The sequence below is a fragment of the Bufo bufo genome, chromosome 3, assembly GCF_905171765.1.
Source record: "Bufo bufo chromosome 3, aBufBuf1.1, whole genome shotgun sequence".
In the NCBI taxonomy this organism is placed as follows: domain Eukaryota; kingdom Metazoa; phylum Chordata; class Amphibia; order Anura; family Bufonidae; genus Bufo; species Bufo bufo.
This window is the reverse complement of record NC_053391.1, coordinates 156,896,732-156,917,846: the sequence shown is the minus strand read 5'-3', so window position 1 is coordinate 156,917,846 and position 21,115 is coordinate 156,896,732. Positions and strand designations below refer to the sequence as shown.

At 45.1% G+C, this 21,115-nt stretch overlaps 1 protein-coding gene across 2 annotated transcripts in view; it reads right to left on the bottom strand.

Moving 5' to 3' along the window:
• The window catches only part of LOC120994863 (acetylserotonin O-methyltransferase-like), a 248,960-nt gene that overhangs the window by 85,183 nt on the left and 142,662 nt on the right, over positions 1 to 21,115 (bottom strand). For both annotated transcript variants that reach the window (XM_040423729.1, XM_040423730.1), the window contains exons 6-7: positions 16,691 to 16,831; positions 14,795 to 14,917 (exon numbers count right to left, since the gene is read on the bottom strand). In XM_040423729.1, coding sequence (XP_040279663.1) covers positions 14,795 to 14,917; positions 16,691 to 16,831 — 264 coding nt within the window. The remainder of the gene's footprint in view (positions 1 to 14,794; positions 14,918 to 16,690; positions 16,832 to 21,115) is intronic.

Below are 21,115 nucleotides of genomic sequence, written 5' to 3'. Positions count from 1 at the left end.
TGTTTTTTTATTTTTTGGATTCAGAGTAGAAATTACCTGCCGAGGAGCAGTTCCTGCGAACCCGCAGATACTGTCCCCTAGGGATACCCCTCTTCACGGCAGAAGGATGGTGACTATCCCAGTGAAGGATGCTGTTAGTAGCTGTCGGTTTTCGATGTACGGACGTGCTGAGGGTCCCCTCGGTTTTTCTCACAACCACATCGAGGAAAGTGATTTGATCAGTCTGAGTTTCAAAGGTGAAGCTCAGACCAATATCATTTTGGTTTAAGATATTAATGAACTTATGAAAGGCAGGTATACTGCCCTCCCAGATCAGAAAAACGTTGTCAATATAACGAGTCCAAAAGGCGATGTTGTCATTTCACCATTGGTGCTGATCTGGGAAGACGTATTTATCCTCCCACAAGCCCAGGAGGAGGTTAGCGTAAGTAGGGGCACATGAATTCCCCATCGCCGTCCCCCTGAGCTGGTTGTAGAAAGAGCCATTAAATAGGAAAAAGTTATGGGTTAAAGTATATTCCAGGAGACGTAAGATGTATTCGTTATGTTGGAAAAACTGAGTCCCTCTGGTATTTAAAAAATAAGTAGTAGCTATAATTCCTCGATCATGCGGAATAGACGTATAGAGCGATTCTACGTCAATGCCAGCCAAGACACTGTTGGGGTTAATGGTTAAGGTTTCTATTTTACGAAGGAAGTCCATCGTATCCCTAGTAAAAGATGGTAATGTCCAGACAAAGTCTCGAAATACCTTGTCAAGATAGATTCCACTATGATGTGTCAGGGAATCAATACCGGATACGATTGGACGACCCCTAAGGGGATGTACCCCTTTATGTATCTTGGGTAGGCAATAAAAGGTTGCGGTTTGAGGGGCTTTTGGAAGTAAGTACTCAAATTCAGTTTTGTTGATGATTCCCTGTTGTAAGCCCTGAACCAAAATTTTGGTCAGGTCTGCAAGGAAAATATCAGTGGGATCTGAGGGGATTTTTTTATAGCTGTTTTTATCATTTAATAATGTCAAACACATTTGTTGATACTTGGGGTGATCCAAGAGTACCAAATTGCCACCCTTGTCAGATTGTTTAATAATTAGATTTTTATTCTTCTCTAAATTTCTTAGAGCTTGGAACTCAGATGCAGACAGATTCGAATGATGCAATTCATTTGTTTGTAACTGTTCTATGTCTGAAATTACCAAACGTAAAAAGATATCAATGTGTTCAGTATTGACCAGTGGTGGCAGTTTGGTACTCAGGGGGCGTAATTCCGTGAATGGGCCTTTTCCTGGTGTTCTTGTACCCTCTTCCCATAGTTCCATAAGATTTTGCAAATCAGCGTAATCCTCTGGGTTGATTCCCAGATCCAGACACGTTTTTTTATTGTTATTTCTAAAGAATTTATGTCATTTTAACTTTCTCCCGAATAGACTAAGATCCTTGACCCACGTAAAGGTGTCATATTTTGTCGTGGGGACAAAGGACAGTCCCCTCTGTAGAAGGCTCATCTCAGCTACCGTCAGGCTGTAGTCTGAAAGGTTGATTACCTGCAATTGGTCTGTCAGTTGTTCCTGCTGCGATCCCTTAACTGGTAGGAGACCGGGCCTTTGGCTAAAAAAGAGGAAGATGAAGTGGAGGTTGAGGCAGGCAAAGACACAGCGGTGGCTAATGGTAGGGGGGGGGATTTTTGTAGTGTGCTGTCTGTTGGGGTACGACCCTGGGGCCCAGACGGCATAGGGCCTAACTGTCCGCCCCCTTGTCCCCCCCAATAGTTGCCTCTCTGTCCCCTCCATCCCCGCTCTACGTCCTCTTGATTATCTGCCTCCTCTAATTGTTCCTCTGGTTTTAGGGATACCTATGCCCTCAGAATCGAAGAAATCCTCGGGAGGTAATTTCTACTCTGAATCCAAAAAATAAAAAAACAGATTGACACAGAGAGGCTATCCACTGAGTCTCCTAAAGGAGTCCTTTCAATTTGCAGAGTCTAGGAAAAGGGAGGACCTTCTGATGCCAAAGCCCAGGGACAAGTCAGACGAAGGGTCTGATACGTCTGATTTCCACCTTTGACTCTGGTAACAAGGAGGTGGTATCCATTTTGAGAACATACTGGCCAATACTCACGATGGACCCGGATCTAGTACAGGTGATTAAGGAATATCCACAAGTTACTTACCGGAAAGGCAGGAGCTTATGGGATCGACTAGTTCATAGTCACTATGAGGGTCCCAAAAGAGAGGGTACTTGGCTAGACCGTAAGCCCCTGGGCGTCTTTAAATGCGGATCTTGTAAAGCCTGTAATTTTATCAACACCTTAAAGACAGTAATTTGCTCTGTCACACAACGTCCCTTCACTATCCGGGACTTGGCGAACTGTAAAACGAAAGGCGTTGTATACATCTGCCAATGTACATGTCCTATGGACTATATAGGCAAAACTAAAAGAGAATTTCGAAGAAGGATCTGCGAACACATTAATGAAATAAAAAAATTAAAAGACACGCCTGTAGCTCATCATTTTAATAACTATCATATGAGTGATGTAGGCTCTTCTCGTTTTTCTGTTCTTGAGGTGGTCCCCCTTCCTGAAAGGAGAGGTGATTGGGACAAGAAGATCCTCAAAAAAGAAACAGCATGGATCGATTTCAGTCCCAGTCCCCCCTTGGGCTTAATGAAAGATTAAACTACATGCTTTATCTGATTCTCCTGTTCCGCTAATATATATCTTTCCTCAGTAATAATCAAAAAAACTTTTTATATGGCCCTTTAACTGGCCCGATTGATGCGAGAAGCATCCTGTAATTGGTGAGCGAATATCAGTTCACCATATTGTTCCTAACTTGGTGTCCTCCCCCTTCCCATATTTTTACTAGGAAGATGACCCAAGTGATTGTTATCCTTTCCTTTGTATACCTATGACTACTATGGGAGACATTTGTTTGTGACGGTCCCATCACTTTTCTGGCCTTTTTGTGAGTGCCATTTTTTTCATAAAAAACATCGAGTCTATTGGCAATTTCTATCTGATCAATAGTCCCATGTTTAACCGATTATTAATTTTTAGTTACGCTATCTCCGACACTCCTATAGACAATTTGCTTCCCAGTATGCGTTCAATTACGAATCCGGAGGTGACGTATAAGAACTTCCGGTTTCGGCATTGAACCATATGCGGTTCACGATGCGTGTCACGTCACCGGAAGTGACGTAGATAGGAAGGTATGCACTGCAGAGTGCGGTCCGGACGCCGGAAGTAAGCCTCCGGCGTCCGGATGTCATCCCTGGGGAAGCGCACGGACTTGAATAAATAGCGCTACAATGGCCAGATATACCATGGCTCAAGCATTTTGGTTTGTGTGGGGACTTCATCACTTGTCCACATGTAAGTAGGACCCGGTCTTCTTGTTTGGATGTACCTTGTGATATAAATAGATACTTTCTCTGAAGGACATGGGCTCTATACTGATTGTTTGTATACATTCCCTTTAGGTATCTTTAGCGGGACAGCCCTATTCCTGGTGGTCCACAAACCTTTTTTGCATTCTGCTTGGAGCTAAGGATCACACCTAGTATCATAATTGGTTTATCTATTTCTGTATTGAGATCACCCCCTGATGAGCCTAAAAAGTTCTAGGTGAAACGCTTCAGGGTTTTGTTTCTCTTTATAGAGAGTGGCAGTGGCATCCATTTACTGGGATAACCATTGACACTCTGTATGTAATTATCCTTCCCTTGTTAGGGTCTATTAGGGACCGGATAGTACTAGGTTCGGGGACAGGGAACCTCCACCATCAGGGGGTTGCCCTGGGCTGAGCAGTCTGTAGGGCAACTAGGGTAAGTTTGGTCAGCCGTGCCCTCTTGATAAGACCTTGGTCCCTTCCTCTGAACTTGTTTTTCTATCCTTTCACTACGAATGTCTTCATAGAGGTTACGACTCCCCTGTAAAGAAATTCAAGTATTTGCAGTGCACAATTTAAATGGTATATATATACCTATACCCTTTCTAATATAATAAAGGTAAGTTTTAAAAGTCACGTTCTTTAGTTGATGAAATTCCCTTTGAAATTAATGTGACAGAGTAGCTAAGTTAAAAATCCTAATGTTTGGTGGTGTCCCAAGAATATAACTGCAGTATTTAAACCTTGCATTTGACTGTCACAAATGCAAATATGCTGCACTGAACTTGCACAAAATGGCCGCCGACGTCCACCTAACTAACAGACGGATAAAAGTTATTTTTCTGTGTCACTGGGCTCAGGGCAGGGTAAAAAAAATGGTGCACTGCACCCACAAAACAAAATCGCTGTAGATCGCTGATATAACAAGCACTTCTGATAACAGATTTTTTCCTATTCTCTCCCTCACAGCAGCAGCATCCTAATCCCTACACTAGTAAGAGCAGAGTGACGTGCAGCGCTACGTGACTCCAGCTTATATAGATGCTGGGTCACATGCTGCACTGGCCAATCAAAGCCATGCCATTAGTAGGCATGGCTGTGATGGCTTTTAAAGGCACACGAGTCAAATGCTTGTTGATTGGCTGCTCTGCAGCTTTTCAAAAAGCGCCATTAACTCGCCAAACACCGAACTCGAACTTTTACTGACAAGTAGTGTTGAGCGAACAGTTCGAGCATAGTTCGGGTCCGTACCGAATTTTGGGGTGTTCGTGACACGGACCCGAACCCGAACTTTTTCGTAAAAGTTCGGGTTCGGGTTCGTCGTTCGGCATGTATTTTGGCGCATTTTGAAAGGCTGCAAAGCAGCCAATCAACATGCATCATACTACTTGCCCTAAGATGCCATCGCAGCCATGCCTACTATTGGCAAGGCTGTGATTGGCCAAGTGCAGCATGTGACTCAGCCTCTTATAAGCTTGTGCGCACGTCGGGACGTGCTCACTCCCGATGTGAATAGAACAGGGTTAGACGCAGCTGATGCTAGGGCGAGAATAGGCAGGGATAATTGAATAACTGGAAGCAAATTTCTCTCCTCCACCTGTGATTCATCTGAACAACTGCAGCTGAGCTGCTTTTTTGATAGGGATTGGCTATTTTTAGAGTGGCCAGAGTGATTTTTCCATCCACATGTACCCGGGCTGACCGCCGGCCGCCATTTTGCGACTTGTAGTGCTGCAGCAGAAGCTGCCACAGTGTGCATTCCAAAGCTCCAAACAAGTCAGACATCTACACCTGGGATTCAGACCAATAGCGATTTAGCAGCACAGTCCAAGGCTATTTTTTTTAAAGGTTGTGCAGACCATTTTGTGGCACATGTTACTGGGCTGATAGGCGGCGGCCATCTTGGGACTAGTGCTGCAGCACAATCTCTCCCAACGTCCATTAATCACTTGTAATAGTGGTCTGTGCCATAGAAATCCTACATCAGGGACTTGGGTGTGCTTGTGTCACCCCTACTAATACCAGTCCACCTGTAATCCATACAGTGAAAAGCCATAAAGTATTCCAGTGAGGGAATTTTTTTTTTATTTAAAAAAGGCCAAGTTAGTTTATCTGGCGTTCAATATACTAGATACAGTTAGGCCTGCGTTTCATACGTCTGGAATTAGCAAACTAATGTGCTGGGGTTGGGAAAACATATATGTACCCATACTAGAATCTGTCAAAGAAAGCGGTACTCACATATAACAGTCATTCCATCTGTAATCCATACAGTCAAAAGACTGAAAGTATTCCAGTGAGGGAATTTTTTTTATTTAAAAAAGGCCAAGTTAGTTTATCTGGCGTTCAATATACTAGATACAGTTAGGCCTGCGTTTCATACATCTGGAATTAGCAAACTAATTTGCTGGGGTTGGGAAAACATATATGTACCCATACTAGAATCTGTCAAAGAAAGCGGTACTCACATATAACAGTCATTCCATCTGTAATCCATACAGTCAAAAGACTGAAAGTATTCCAGTGAGGGAATTTTTTTTATTTAAAAAAGGCCAAGTTAGTTTATCTGGCGTTCAATATACTATATACAGTTAGGCCTGCGTTTCATACATCTGGAATTAGCAAACTAATGTGCTGGGGTTGGGAAAACATATATGTACCCATACTAGAATCTGTCAAAGAAAGCGGTACTCACATATAACAGTCATTCCATCTGTAATCCATACAGTCAAAAGACTGAAAGTATTCCAGTGAGGGGATTTTGCTTATAAAAAATAATATATTTCATTGTGGTGCGAGTTGAATCGCAACAATGAAGAAAAATACTATTAAGGGACGAGGACGCGGTCGTGGTGGTGTCCGTGGAGCCTCTGTTGCTGGTAGAGGACGTGGCCGTTCGGCCCCAGGCGCACACAGTAGGGAACGAACTCCCTCAACTAGCCGGCAGAATGTACCGCAATATCTCGTGGGGCACAATGCCGCTCTTAGGATGGTAAGGCCTGAGCAGGTACAGGCATTAATCGATTGGGTGGCCGACAGTGCTTCCAGCACGTTCACCACATGGTCTTCCACCCAGTCTTCTGCGGAAAGCGCACAGGTGGCACCTGAAAACCAAGCCCATCAGTCTGTCACATCACCCCCAAGCATATCAGGGAAACGGTCTGAGCCACAAGTTATGCAGCAGTCTCTTCTTCTGTTTGAAGACTCTGCTTCCAGGGTTTCCCAGGGGCGTCCACCTAGCCCTTCCCCAGTGGAGGAAGACATACCATGCACTGACGCACAACCACTTATGTCTCCAGATGAAGAGGACATGGGAATACCACCACAGCAGAGTCACCGACTCTCTGATGATGACGAAACACAGGTGCCCACTGCCGCGTCTTTTTGCAGTGTGCAGACTGAACAGGAGGAGGTCAGGGAGGGAGACTGGGTGGAAGACGATGCAGAGGACGATGAGGTCTTAGACCCCACATGGACTGAAGGTCGTGGCGATGACTTTCACAGTTCAGAGGAAGAGGTAGTGGTGAGACCGAGACAACAGCGAAGCCAAAGAGGGAGCAGGGGGCCAAAGCAGACGAGCCGCCGCCCCCAGAGTTCGCCTGCTACTGGACATCGCCAACAGGGACCCAGCCCCACAAAGGCAGCTTCAAAGAGTTCCCTGGCATGGCACTTCTTTAAACAATGTCCTACCGACAAGACCCGAGTGACTTGCACGCTCTGCCATCAGAGCCTGAGGCGAGGCATTAACGTTCTGAACCTCAGCACAACCTGCATGACCAGGCATCTACATGCAAAGCATGAACTGCAGTGGGGTACACACCTTAAAAACCAGGCACTCGCTGAGGCTCCCCCTGCTCCCTCTACCGCTGCTGCCTCGGCTTCCGCCTCGAGAGGAATGTTGCCACCTGCCGAGCAGCAAACAGAGGATGTGCCACCGACACCACCACCACCGCCACCGTCAACTAGTGTCTCCACTATATCACACAGCAGCGTTCAGCTCTCAATATCTCAAACCTTAGAGAGGAAGCGCAAATTCCCCCCGAGTCACCCTCGAGCCCTTGGCCTGAACGCCAGCATTTCTAAACTGCTGGCCTTTGAAATGCTGTCATTCCGGCTGGTGGACACAGACAGCTTCAAAAAGCTGATGGCCATGGCTGTCCCGCAGTATGTGGTTCCCAGCCGCCACTACTTCTCCAAGACAGCCGTGCCTTCCCTGCACATGCAAGTGTCCGATAAAATCAAGTGTGCACTGCGCAACGCCATTTGTGGCAAGGTCCACCTAACCACAGATACGTGGACCAGTAAGCACGGCCAGGGACGCTATATCTCACTAACTGCACACTGGATGAATGTAGTGGCGGCTGGGCCCCCGGCGGACAGTTCCTTGGCGCACGTCCTTCCGCCCCCTAGGATCGCAGGGCATCATTCTCTGCCTCCTGTAGCCTCCTCCTCCTACTCGGCTTCCTCCTCCACTGCTTCCACCAGCTCATCCGGTCAGCCACACACCTTCACCACCAACTTCAGCACAGCCCGGGGTAAACGTCAGCAGGCCATTCTGAAACTCATATGTTTGGGGGACAGGCCACACACCGCACAGGAGTTGTGGCGGGGTATTGAACAACAGACCGACGAGTGGTTTCTGCCGGTGGGCCTCAAGCCAGGCCTGGTGGTATGCGATAATGGGCGAAATCTCGTGGCAGCTCTGGGACTAGCCGGTTTGACGCACATCCCTTGCCTGGCGCATGTGCTGAACTTGGTGGTGCAGAGGTTCATTCACCACTACCCCAACATGTCAGAGCTGCTGCATAAAGTGCGGGCCGTCTGTGCGCGCTTCCGCCGTTCACATCCTGCCGCTGCTCGCCTGTCTGCGCTACAGCGGAACTTCGGCCTTCCCGCTCACCGCCTCATATGCGACGTGCCCACCCGGTGGAACTCCACCTTGCACATGCTGGAGAGACTGTGCGAGCAGCAGCAGGCCATAGTGGAGTTTCAGCTGCAGCACGCTCGCGTCAGTCGTACTGCCGAACAGCACCACTTCACCACCAATGATTGGGCCTCCATGCGAGACCTGTGTGCCCTGCTGCGCTGTTTCGAGTACTCCACCAACATGGCCAGTGGCGATGACACTGTTATCAGCGTTACAATACCACTTCTATGTCTCCTTGAGAAAACACTTAGGGCAATGATGTTAGACGAGGTGGCCCAGGTGGAGGAGGAGGATGAGGGCTCGTTTCTAACACTTTCGGGCCAGTCTGTTCGAAGTGGCTCAGAGGGAGGTTTGTTTAAGCAGCAGAGGACAGGTTCACAAGTCGCCAGCCAAGGCACTGTACTGGAGGACGAGGAGGATGAGGAGGAGGAGGTGGAGGGGGACGAGGATGACGCAAGTTCACAGCGGGGTGGCAGCCCAGGCCCATCACTGGTGCGTGGCTGGGGGGATACGGTGGACGATGACGATACGCCTCCCACAGAGGACAGCTTGTCCTTACCCATGGGTAGCCTGGCCCACATGAGCGAATATATGCTCCAATGCCTGCGCAACGACAGCAGAGTTGCCCACGTTTTAACGTGTGCAGACTACTGGGTGGCCACCCTGCTGGATCCCCGGTATAAAGACAATGTGCCCACTTTAATTCCTGAACTGGAGCGCGACCGTAAGATGCGAGAGTACAAGCGCACGCTGATAGAGGCGCTCTTGAGAGCATTCCCACATGTCACAGGGGAACAGGTGGAAGGTGAAGGCAGAGGAGTGGCAAGAGGTCGCCAACGCAGCTGTGTCACGGCCAGCTCATCTGAGGGCAGGGTTAGCATGGCAGAAATGTGGAAAAGTTTTGTCTCCACGCCACAGCTATCTGCACCGACACCTGATACGGAACGTGTTAGCAGGAGGCAGCATTTCACTAACATGGTTGAACAGTATGTCTGCACACCCCTCCACATCCTGACGGATGGTTCGGCCCCATTCAACTACTGGGTTTCGAAATTGTCCACGTGGCCAGAGTTAGCATGTTATGCCTTGGAGGTGCTTTCCTGCCCGGCGGCCAGCGTTTTATCTGAACGCGTATTCAGCACGGCAGGGGGCGTCATTACTGACAAGCGCAGCCGCCTGTCCACAGCCAACGTGGACAAGCTGACCTTCATAAAGATGAACCAGGCATGGATCCCACAGGACCTGTCCCTCCCTTGTGCAGAGTAGTCCTTATTAACTGCCTAAAACATGTCTTGTTGTGCTACGGGCCACTTCTTTATTTGATACAAATTTTATGAAACCCACAGTTGAATGAAACTCTTCTCTGTCTGGGCGCCGGGGCCTAACCAGATGAAAGTGGCCGGTTAAACTAACGGGTGACATGAAGCCATAACCTCTGCCATGCTACCTCTGTCTTCTGTCTGGGTGCTGAGGCCTAAGTCAAATAAAGCGGTCTTCTGCTGTGCTGGGGGATATGAAGCTAATCTCTGACCTCTCTCCTCTGTCTGGGTCCAAAGGCCTAAATCACTGAAAGAGGCCTTCTCCTGTGGTGTGTGATATGATGCCAGAATATGTGCTGTGGGGCCTCTCTCCTCTTCCTGGGTGCAGGGGTCAAATAAACTAAATTGTGGCCTACTCCTGTGGTGGTTGATATGATGCCTGATTCTCTGATGTGGAACCTCTCTCCTCTGTTTGGGTGAAGGGGTCAAAGTAACTAAATGGTGGCTTCTCCTGTGGTGGCTGATATGATGCCAGAATATGTGCTGTGGGGCCTCTCTCCTCTTCCTGTGTGCAGGGGTCAAAGTAACTCAATCGTGGCTTCTCCTGTGGTGGCTGATATGATGCCAGAATATGTGCTGTGGTGCCTCTCTCCTCTTCCTGGGTGCAGGGGTCAAAGTAACTAAATGGTGGCTTCTCCTGTGGTGGCTGATATGATGCCAGAATATGTGCTGTGGTGCCTCTCTCCTCTTCCTGGGTGCAGGGGTCAAAGTAACTAAATGGTGGCTTCTCCTGTGGTGGCTGATATGATGCCAGAATATGTGCTGTGGTGCCTCTCTCCTCTTCCTGGGTGCAGGGGTCAAAGTAACTCAATGGTGGCTTCTCCTGTGGTGGTTAGTATGATGCCAGAATATGTGCTGTGGGGCCTCTCTCCTCTTCCTGGGTGCAGGGGTCAAAGTAACTCAATGGTGGCTTCTCCTGTGGTGGTTAGTATGATGCCAGAATATGTGCTGTGGGGCCTCTCTCCTCTTCCTGGGTGCAGGGGTCAAAGTAACTCAATGGTGGCTTCTCCTGTGCTGATTGATATAAAGCTGATGGTTGTGCCATCTGACATGGTTGCCAGGGTCTGATTCAATGGGGGCCTACTCCTGTGGTGGGTGATCTAAATGCCTGATTCTCTGCTGTGAAACCTCTCTCCTCCGTCTGGGTGTAGGGGTCAAAGTCTTTCAAAGTCGCCTTCTCCTGTGCTGATTGATATGAAGCTGATGGTTGTGCCATCTGACATGGTTGCCGGGGTCCCATTAAATTGGGGCCTACTCCTGTGGTGGTTGATATGATGCCTGATTCTCTGATGTGGAACCTCTCTCCTCTGTTTGGGTGAAGGGGTCAAAGTAACTAAATGGTGGCTTCTCCTGTGGTGGCTGATATGATGCCAGAATATGTGCTGTGGGGCCTCTCTCCTCTTCCTGGGTGCAGGGGTCAAAGTAACTCAATGGTGTCTTCTCCTGTGGTGGCTGATATGATGCCAGAATATGTGCTGTGGGGCCTCTCTCCTCTTCCTGGGTGCAGGGGTCAAAGTAACTCAATGGTGGCTTCTCCTGTGGTGGTTAGTATGATACCAGAATATGTGCTGTGGTGCCTCTCTCCTCTTCCTGGGTGCGGGGGTCAAAGTAACTCAATGGTGGCTTCTCCTGTGGTGGCTGATATGATGCCAGAATATGTGCTGTGGGGCCTCTCTCCTCTTCCTGGGTGCAGGGGTCAAAGTAACTCAATGGTGGCTTCTCCTGTGGTGGTTAGTATGATGCCAGAATATGTGCTGTGGGGCCTCTCTCCTCTTCCTGGGTGCAGGGGTCAAAGTAACTAAATGGTGGCTTCTCCTGTGGTGGCTGATATGATGCCAGAATATGTGCTGTGGGGCCTCTCTCCTCTTCCTGGGTGCAGGGGTCAAAGTAACTCAATGGTGGCTTCTCCTGTGGTGGCTGATATGATGCCAGAATATGTGCTGTGGTGCCTCTCTCCTCTTCCTGGGTGCGGGGGTCAAAGTAACTCAATGGTGGCTTCTCCTGTGGTGGCTGATATGATGCCAGAATATGTGCTGTGGGGCCTCTCTCCTCTTCCTGGGTGCAGGGGTCAAAGTAACTCAATGGTGGCTTCTCCTGTGGTGGTTAGTATGATGCCAGAATATGTGCTGTGGTGCCTCTCTCCTCTTCCTGGGTGCGGGGGTCAAAGTAACTCAATGGTGGCTTCTCCTGTGGTGGTTAGTATGATGCCAGAATATGTGCTGTGGTGCCTCTCTCCTCTTCCTGGGTGCGGGGGTCAAAGTAACTCAATGGTGGCTTCTCCTGTGGTGGCTGATATGATGCCAGAATATGTGCTGTGGGGCCTCTCTCCTCTTCCTGGGTGCAGGGGTCAAAGTAACTCAATGGTGGCTTCTGCTGTGGTGGTTAGTATGATGCCAGAATATGTGCTGTGGGGCCTCTCTCCTCTTCCTGGGTGCAGGGGTCAAAGTAACTAAATGGTGGCTTCTCCTGTGGTGGCTGATATGATGCCAGAATATGTGCTGTGGGGCCTCTCTCCTCTTCCTGGGTGCAGGGGTCAAAGTAACTCAATGGTGGCTTCTCCTGTGGTGGCTGATATGATGCCAGAATATGTGCTGTGGTGCCTCTCTCCTCTTCCTGGGTGCGGGGGTCAAAGTAACTGAATGGTGGCTTCTCCTGTGGTGGCTGATATGATGCCAGAATATGTGCTGTGGTGCCTCTCTCCTCTTCCTGGGTGCAGGGGTCAAAGTAACTAAATGGTGGCTTCTCCTGTGGGGGTTGATATGATGCCTGATTCTCTGCTGTGAAACCTCTCTCCTCCATCTGGGTGTAGGGGTCAAAGTCTTTCAAAGTCGCCTTCTCCTGTGCTGATTGATATAAAGCTGATGGTTGTGCCATCTGACATGGTTGCCAGGGTCTGATTCAATGGGGGCCTACTCCTGTGGTGGGTGATCTAAATGCCTGATTCTCTGCTGTGTAACCTCTCTCCTCCGTCTGGGTGTAGGGGTCAAAGTAACTAAATGGTGGCCTACTCCTGTGGTGGGTGATATGATGCCTGGTTCTCTGCTGTGGGACCTCTCTCCTTTGTCTGGGTGCTGTGGTCAAAATAATAGTAAGTGACCTTCTCCATTGGTGGGTGACTTGAAGCCTGATTCTGTGCTATGGGACCTCACTCCAATTAATATTGTTTAATTTTTATTTATTTTATGTTAACTCATCATTTCCCTATCTACATTTGTTTGCAGGGGATTTAACTACATTTTGCTGCCTTTTGCAGCCCTCTAGCCCTTTCCGGGTGTGTTTTACAGCCTTTTTAGTGCCCAAAAGTTCGGGTCCCCATTGACTTCTATGGGGTTCGGGTTCGGGATGAAGTTCGGGTCGAGTTCGGATCCCGAACCCGAACATTTTTCGAAAGTTCGGCCGAACTCGTCGAACCCGAACATCCAGGTGTTCGCTCAACTCTACTGACAAGTTTGGGTTCGTGTCCGGGGTCCAAAAATCCTAAAGTTCGGTACAAACCCGAACTTTACAGTTAGGGTTCGCTCAACCCTACCCACAAGGTTATACAATGAGAAATACAAGACCATCTGTCTACCCAGAAGAACCTGAGAGCCTGGAAGCCTCAAAGTTGCCTAGTTGTGGTGAATAGCCTTGGCCATTACACACAATAGCCTCTCTTTTCTGTTTTGTTATGGAAACTAATTTACATATACTTGGGTTTCTGGGAAACACATTCAAATTAGAGTTTCTTAAAAACAAGGCGGATATTTCTTAGTACGGTACTTTGTAGGTTACCAGATAAAAACATTTGTATGTATACAGTAGGGCACAAATGTTTAGAAGTACCTTCTACATATCAAAGTCTATGAAGCCCCTCATTTCTTTTCCTTGATGACTTCTTATGTACATCGTTGCCTGTCAGAAATCAGAGTGGGAAATGTTTCTATCTTAATCCCTCTGCACTTTAGACTGCTGGCTGAATTTGATATAGGCCAGTAAAGACTCGGCCTGGAGCGTGGGGAGAAGCCACCCACCCAGCACTTTGGCTACACCCAGTAAGTGCCAGCCTGGAGACACTTGAAAATACCGGCTCCTACTTCACCGAGGCCAGGAACCTCGGTGACACATACCTTCCGTCAACGACAGACCCTAGCGCCTTCCTACAGTATGTTCATACGTAGTGTTTTTGTGGAGTTTGCAATTTTGTCACTTTTTTGTATTTTAAATTGAATGGTACGGTAAATATTTTTTCATTTTACGAAAATTACTGAAAAAATCCACAAATCCATTAAGATTTGCTTGCCTTTCTACAAAGTGTAATGTGCCTACAGATCATGGATCACATTTACTAAAAAGTGATGTTTAATAGGCAAAAGGTTCACCAGAATAAAATGTACCAAACCTATTATGAGGTGCAAATTTCTTGCATCTTGTGCTGTCTGTGCACCACAAACTGAAATCTAAAGGCATATTTATACTGCCTGTCTGAGCAGGCAATTATCAGGAAAGGATTATTCTCTCGATAACTTCCTGCTCATCAGTGGATATGAAGAGCTGCATTTACATGCAGTGATCACTGTATGGGGACACGCGATGGCTACTGCAATCGCTTGTCCTCATACAGATTGTTTCCGTGCAACAAATCACGGTTTACACAGCACCATCTGCAGCCTAGAAAAGATGAATTAATGAGCTGCATGAAAAAAAAAAAAAATCACTCGATAAACAGCGTTTTGCTTGCAAAATGCTTGTTCAGCGAGTAATAGATCATTCATGTGAACACAAAAATCGTTGTTTGCCGGCAACATATCGTGCTGTGTAAACACGTTCTGCTGCCGGCAAACAACTAATCAGTATGAGGAAGAGCGATGGCATTAGCGATCACTCTTCTCCTATGTAAATGCAATGCTCTCCACCAATGAGAAGCAGGCACTTGTCGGGAAGGAACGCTGTATCGTCCTGTCTAAAGGAACCTTTTTCTATTGGTGTAGATCATTGTAAAAGTATTGGACTCAAGTACCTAAGCGCCTTCTACTATGTTCACCCAACTTTAGAGTGTGACAAGAGTGTCAGAAAATCTATAAAAAAAAGTCAGAATTTTTTGTGCCATCTCCACAATGACTCATGACTTTTTTTAGGCCACAAAACTGACATACAACTTTGATAATTGCAGCTCACCAGGTTTACAAGACTGGTAAATCTTCTTCAGTAGTTTAAGGCATTTATCTTCTGTCCAGTCATGAATAATCCTGGCCAAAATAAACAGGTCTGCCTCAGGTAAAGGATCATTAAAGAAGTCTCCTGAGGTAAAAAAGCAAAAGATATCAATATAATTAAATGCAGAAAACAGAGATAAATTAACAATAAATGTTAAAAGTATGAAGATTCTATAGGATTTGTTTTTTTTTAAGTCAATGGTTTTCTTGATATACAGTACGTTTTTGAAGTCACTTTCTGTATTTTTCTTCCTGTCTCTTTAACTTCCTCTGTTTGGATTTTGGCATGGCAAACAGTCTCACTTGACTTTCTCAGTCAGACTATTCACTATGATTCTATTAGAGCATCACACTTATATGTGCAATGCTGTTCTGTGGGCATCTCTATCTAGGCATATCAAAAGAGCTGTAATACTGTTATCCCAATTCTACAGCTAGTATCTATAATACAAATTATAACATCTTCCCCTCAAAGCAGCAATAAACTGACAATGGATTAAATATCTATATAGCAGTTTTATCTCTCTGTGCTAACTGCTACAGAGGGACAGTATCTTTCATTTAAATTTGAATGGGATAACACTCCCACAAATATCGAAATAAAAAAGAACCCTTTCTGAATGTCCATTTAATAACTCATAAAATATTCCATTTATAGCACCAGAGTTGGGAAGGGTGACATCCATTTCATTCAAAAAGCTGTTTCAAAAGGAGTCTGTCAGCAGTTTTGACCCTGCAAAACTGCTGACTACAGTAGGCAGGAGCTGTAGACACTTGTAATCCATGTTTTTAATTTTTTTGTGGTGATGTTTTGGCATAAATCACACGATCACTTTTCTTTCTGGGTCAGTATAATTACAGCTATATCAGATACATATCGCTTTTTTAAGTTTTACTACTTTTGCACAATAAAACCCATTTTTTTTAAATGAACATGTCTATGCATCACCACATCCAAGACCCATAACTTTTATATTTTTCATTCTACGGAGCTGTGAGGGTTTGATTTTGTGGGACGACTATCATTTTGTAGAACATAACACTTTTGATAACTTTTTATTCCAGCAATCCTGTCATTTTTGTATTTTTTTGCAAGGAGTTCACTGTACGGGATAAATTATATGATAATTGTGTAGTGCGGGTCCAGATGTGACAATACCAAATATGTGAGATTTTATTTTTTCAATTTTTCCATTGAAAGGCGTTTTTTCAATGGAAAAATGTGTTTCTTTTATACCTGGATTTTTTAAAACTTTTTCAACTATTTATTAGTCCCACAAGGGGACTATAATAGTCGATCTTTTGATCCTTCTAAAATACATTGCACTATTCATGCAGTGCAATGTATTTTACTGTCCGGCTGATCAGAGAGGTGCAGCCTGTTAAGACACACTGAAGGCAGGCCTGGGGCCTTCATTAGGCCAGAGCTTGCATACACAGACATTAGCATCACATGAATTCATTTGTGGGGTGCCGATCGGAGGTAAAGTGAGCTCCCCTCCCTCTAAATCACTTTGATGCGGCTGGTCCTATTGACCCTGCCATCTAAGAGGTTAAATAGCCTGGATCTACAGATCTGCCTGTCCAGGCCGTTAGAGCAGGAGCGCAGCTCTCATGTAAGAGCTGTTCCATGCAGCACTTAGACTCGGCCACTGTAAAAAGGCGGCAGCCCAGCCTAAGGTCCCTTAGTGACTGCCGTAAAAAGTAGTTTGATGGTCACTAAGGGGTTAACAGCAATTCTGTATTGTTTATGCACACAATTTAAATGTAGAATTAGGAAAACAATACACAAATTAAAATGTCATCCATTGCTGCCATTTCCTTTCTTCTATACCTAGTAGTGTCTTATATACTGCACCTTCAAGGAAATGTATCTGTTGTTGCTCGTCTGTTACAAAATGCTTCTTAGCTGCTTGCACAATATTTGGCAGGTCCATAATGGTGACTGTTGACTCATTATATGTAGATACAAGTTGTTTTGCAAGACTTCCTGTACATCCTATAAGAGAAAATATGAGAAAGAATATATATCCATTAAAGGCGGTCATTTAAAAATTATTATCATTTGATCTGCTGTGGAAAACACGCATCAAAACTAGTCCTAATGAAAATTGACTTCGTTGTCTATCAAGCAATCAGATTCCACTTATTTTTCAAAGCTCCTTTGGAAAATGAAAGGATCAATCTGTTCGGTTGCTATGGGCAACAAAGCAAGTATTTATTTGCACTAGTTTTGATAAATTGCAGTGCCCTGGAACAGGGGTACTGTGAAGTCTGGACATTTGTGGACATTTGCCTATTTCCCCAAAGCAATGTTCTAAACTTCTTACTTTATTTAGCTTAACTTGCACTGTTTAACCCCTTCCCAACACATGATGCAATAGTACGTCATGGCGGCAAGTGACTTCCCGCATTTGGACGTACTATTACATCATGGTGATCAGGTGCCCACCAGATCACTGCTGTATCCGCCGGCATCGCTGTAAAAGCCAAAGCTGGTGGATTACCCCGCTGACCGCAGCATAAAAAGGGTTTGCAGTGGGTGAGGGAGCCCATCGGGTCCCTGCGCTGCTGTGGCGGTGACCCGATGGGTGACAAGGCAGCCCGATGCTGAGGCTGCCAAATGCCTTCTATGGGGGCTGAGGAGATCAAGCCCCAGGCTGGGTCTCCTAGGTAACCTCAACCTGTTAGTGTATTACTCTGTGTAATACAAAAACAGGCAATGCATTAAAATACAGATGAATTCTAATGCATTGCAGAGGGGATTAGACCTCAAAAGTTGAAGTCCCAAAGTGGAACAGAAATAAAGTTTAAAAAAAAAAAAGTTTTTAATAAAAATAAAAAGTTTCAAGTAAAAAAAGAAAAAAATGCCCCTTTCCCCAGATTTTATAATAAAAATTTGAATAAAAAATTTAAAAACACACATATTAGGTACGCCACATCTGTAATGACTGGCTCTATAAATATATCACATGATCCACCCCATACTATTAACACCGTAAAAAAAAAAATTGTCACAAGTGCAACGCCAAGCGATAAAAAAAGCATATGTTACCATTAAAATCGTCACCTCATCCCGCAATAAATTAGCCCCTACATAAGACAATTGCCCAAAAAATGAAAAACTATAGCTCTCAGAATATGGAGAGACTAAAACATAATTTTTTTGTTTCAAAAATGCTATTATTGTATTAAGGTGAAATAAATAAAAAAATTGTCGCTACCTAAGACAATCAGCCAAAAAATGAAAAAGCTATAGCTCTCAGACTATGGAGACACTAAAACATAATTTTTGTGTTTTAAAAAATGATATTATTGTGTAAAACTTCAAAATATAAGAAAAAGTATACATACTAGGTATTGCCACGTCTATAACGAACTGCACTATAAAAATATCACATGACCGAACTTCTCAGGTGAACACTGTAAAAATAAATAAATAAAAACTTCCAAAACAACCCATTTTTGGTCACCTTGTCCAAAAAAGTGTAATAATGAATGATCAAAAAAATCTTATGTACCCAAAAATGGTACCAATAAAAACGTCAACTCTTCCTGCAAAAAAACATTTTTATGATAGGCGTAAAAATTAAAAAAATATGGCGTTCAGAAAATGAAGACAGAAAAACATCCTTTTTTTTCAAAAATGCTTTATTATGTAAAACTGAAACAAAGAAACAAAGAAAATAGACATATTTGATAACCTTGCGTCTGTAACAACCAGCTGTATAAAAATAGTACATGATCTAACCTGTCAGATGAACGTTGTAAAAAACTAAAAATAAAAACTGTGCCAAAACAGCCATTTTTTTTCCCCTCACAAAAAACGTAATATAGAGTGACAAAAAATCAGATGTAAACCAAAATAGTGCCCATATAACTGGAAAATTTGCCCAAAAAGTGAAACTTATAATTTTTTTTCTCCATTTTCCTTTAATTCTTGTGGAACACTTAAAGGGTTAACAAAGTTTTTAAAATCAGTTTTGAATAACTTGAGGGGTGTACTTTCTGCAATGGGGTAATTTATGGGGGGTTTCTACTATTTAAGCCCCACAAAGTGACTCCAGAATTGAACTGGTCCTTAAAAAGTGGGTTTTTGAAATTTTCTTAAACATTTTAACAATTGCTTCTAAAACTCTAAGCCTTCTAACGTCCTAAAAAATGTAATTACATTTACAAAATGATGCCAACATAAAGTAGACATATGGGGAATGTTAAGTAATAAATATTTTATGAGGTATCACATTCTGTTTTAAAAGCAGATACATTGAAATTTCGAAATTAGCAAATTTTCAAAATTTTTGGTAAATTTGGGATTTTTTAAGAAACCATGTGTAGGGTAGTGGATGTTTAAATAGGGGCGCTCCCACTAACAATTTAGAGAACAATACAGGATATGAGGGAGCTTAAAATATAACTTTTACTATTAGACCTTTTAAGAAAATAAGCACCACAAACAGATGATTGAGGTATGGCTTAAAAAGTATGGAACAGTCTTACCATTCCGACGCACCCTGATAGGGATCAGCCTAGCGTGGTGGAAAAAATACAGTGTCTGGGCCAGTGATTACATGTGGTCTTAGGTTGTTTGAAGATGTAGACTGGTGCAGGGAACCAATATCCCTAGTAAGCCCTGGATGGGGAGTGGCGCATTGCTGATGTTCACCTGCCTGTCTATACAGAGTTCCTACCCCGCAAGGGGCGGCCCTGTCCTGATACCTTACCCTAAGATAGGGAGGTATCCCTATTTATGCCCTATAGGATAGTTCCCGACGTGTCACATTTCAAGTGGTCTATCATCAGGGGAAAAATCCAAAATATGCAAAAGCTAATCCTGCAAGAAGAATATACTTAACATGAGGATCTAGACAACAAAGAAAAAGGTTCACATACTGAGAACTATGAAAAAGACTAAACAGGGACATACCTTAGATCAGTGGATCTCTAGGATTATAAAGAGCAGGACATTGATGGTCCTATGAAGAGGAGGACCCCACAAATTGTTTGGGGGGCACCTCTGGGGCAGCTGAATTGATGTCTACAGTTGCACGCCGAATCGCCATAAGGACGATCCAGATGATCCAATCACATGACCGGGACGCCACGCTCCACCAGCGGGCGCGGCCATCGCATGGACCGCAACGCACCAGGCAGTGGAGCGCAGCATCCGGTCACGTGGGGAGAACACAGCTCTTGTTGCTTGGCAGCTGAGTGACGCCGGGAAATGCTCGGACGTCAAATATCAGCTGCTACAGAGCGGGCATGATAGCCAGCGCTCTTGTAAGTGTTAAGATAGCATTTTGTGCAGGCTGACAGTTTAAGAGGCATAAATGCTCCTATAATAGCAAGCCAAAGAGCAATATATTCATAAATATGAGCATTAATAGAACATTAATAGATAATAGGGTGGATGGAAAGGGGGGGAGGGGAGGGTAAGGAGGGGAAGCACTAGGCAAGATTCTTTCATTAGATACTTAAGGGTGTTTAGGGTGGAAATGTACGCCCTATTATTCCCCCTGATGGATCGGGGTGTGTAATGTGTTCGAATGATGAGGCGACTAGAGAAGTCAATGGGAAAGTTGCCAATTACAAAAAACAGACAAAATTTAGCTGAGACCTGAGGGGGCCATGGTCTTAAGATCATATATCCATCTGGCCTCCCTTTGTAAAATAATTCTGTCCCAGTCACCACCTCTTGTTGGTGAATTTACTTTGTCAATGGCCATGAAAGAAAGACGTCCATGGCCATTATGAGAGTTGTGGGCGTGTTTTGCCACAGGAGTGTCCTTGAATTTGGCCACATCCTTTAGGTGTTCCCCTACTCGCCTGCGAAATTCCCGGATTGTCTTGCCTATATATTATTTTCCACACTGGCAGACAATCCGGTAAATAACCCCCCGGGTCTTACAACCTGTCACGGGGTTCCGAAGGTGCACTCGGTCCCCCATTGCCCGCAGAACTGTTGCTTAGCTTTTGGAATGAGGTTCTGTGTTTGACCTCATTCCCAGGGCGGCTTTACTAGCTGTGTGGCTCCTTGCTCCTAAGTCTGCCTTGAGCGCCGAGCTGATCACTCGGTGCTCGACTGGTTGGTCTGTCGGTCATGTGACGCTGGCCACGTCACATGACCCTCACTCCCCACTATAAATACAGGCAGCCTGCTGGCTACAGGTTGCCTGTTAATTTCTAGGTTCCTGGTATTTGTTGGACTGCTGAATACTTACCTGATCCTGTTCCTTGACCATCCTTTTGCCTGATCCTCCTGTACTGCGCATCCGTCCTGGTA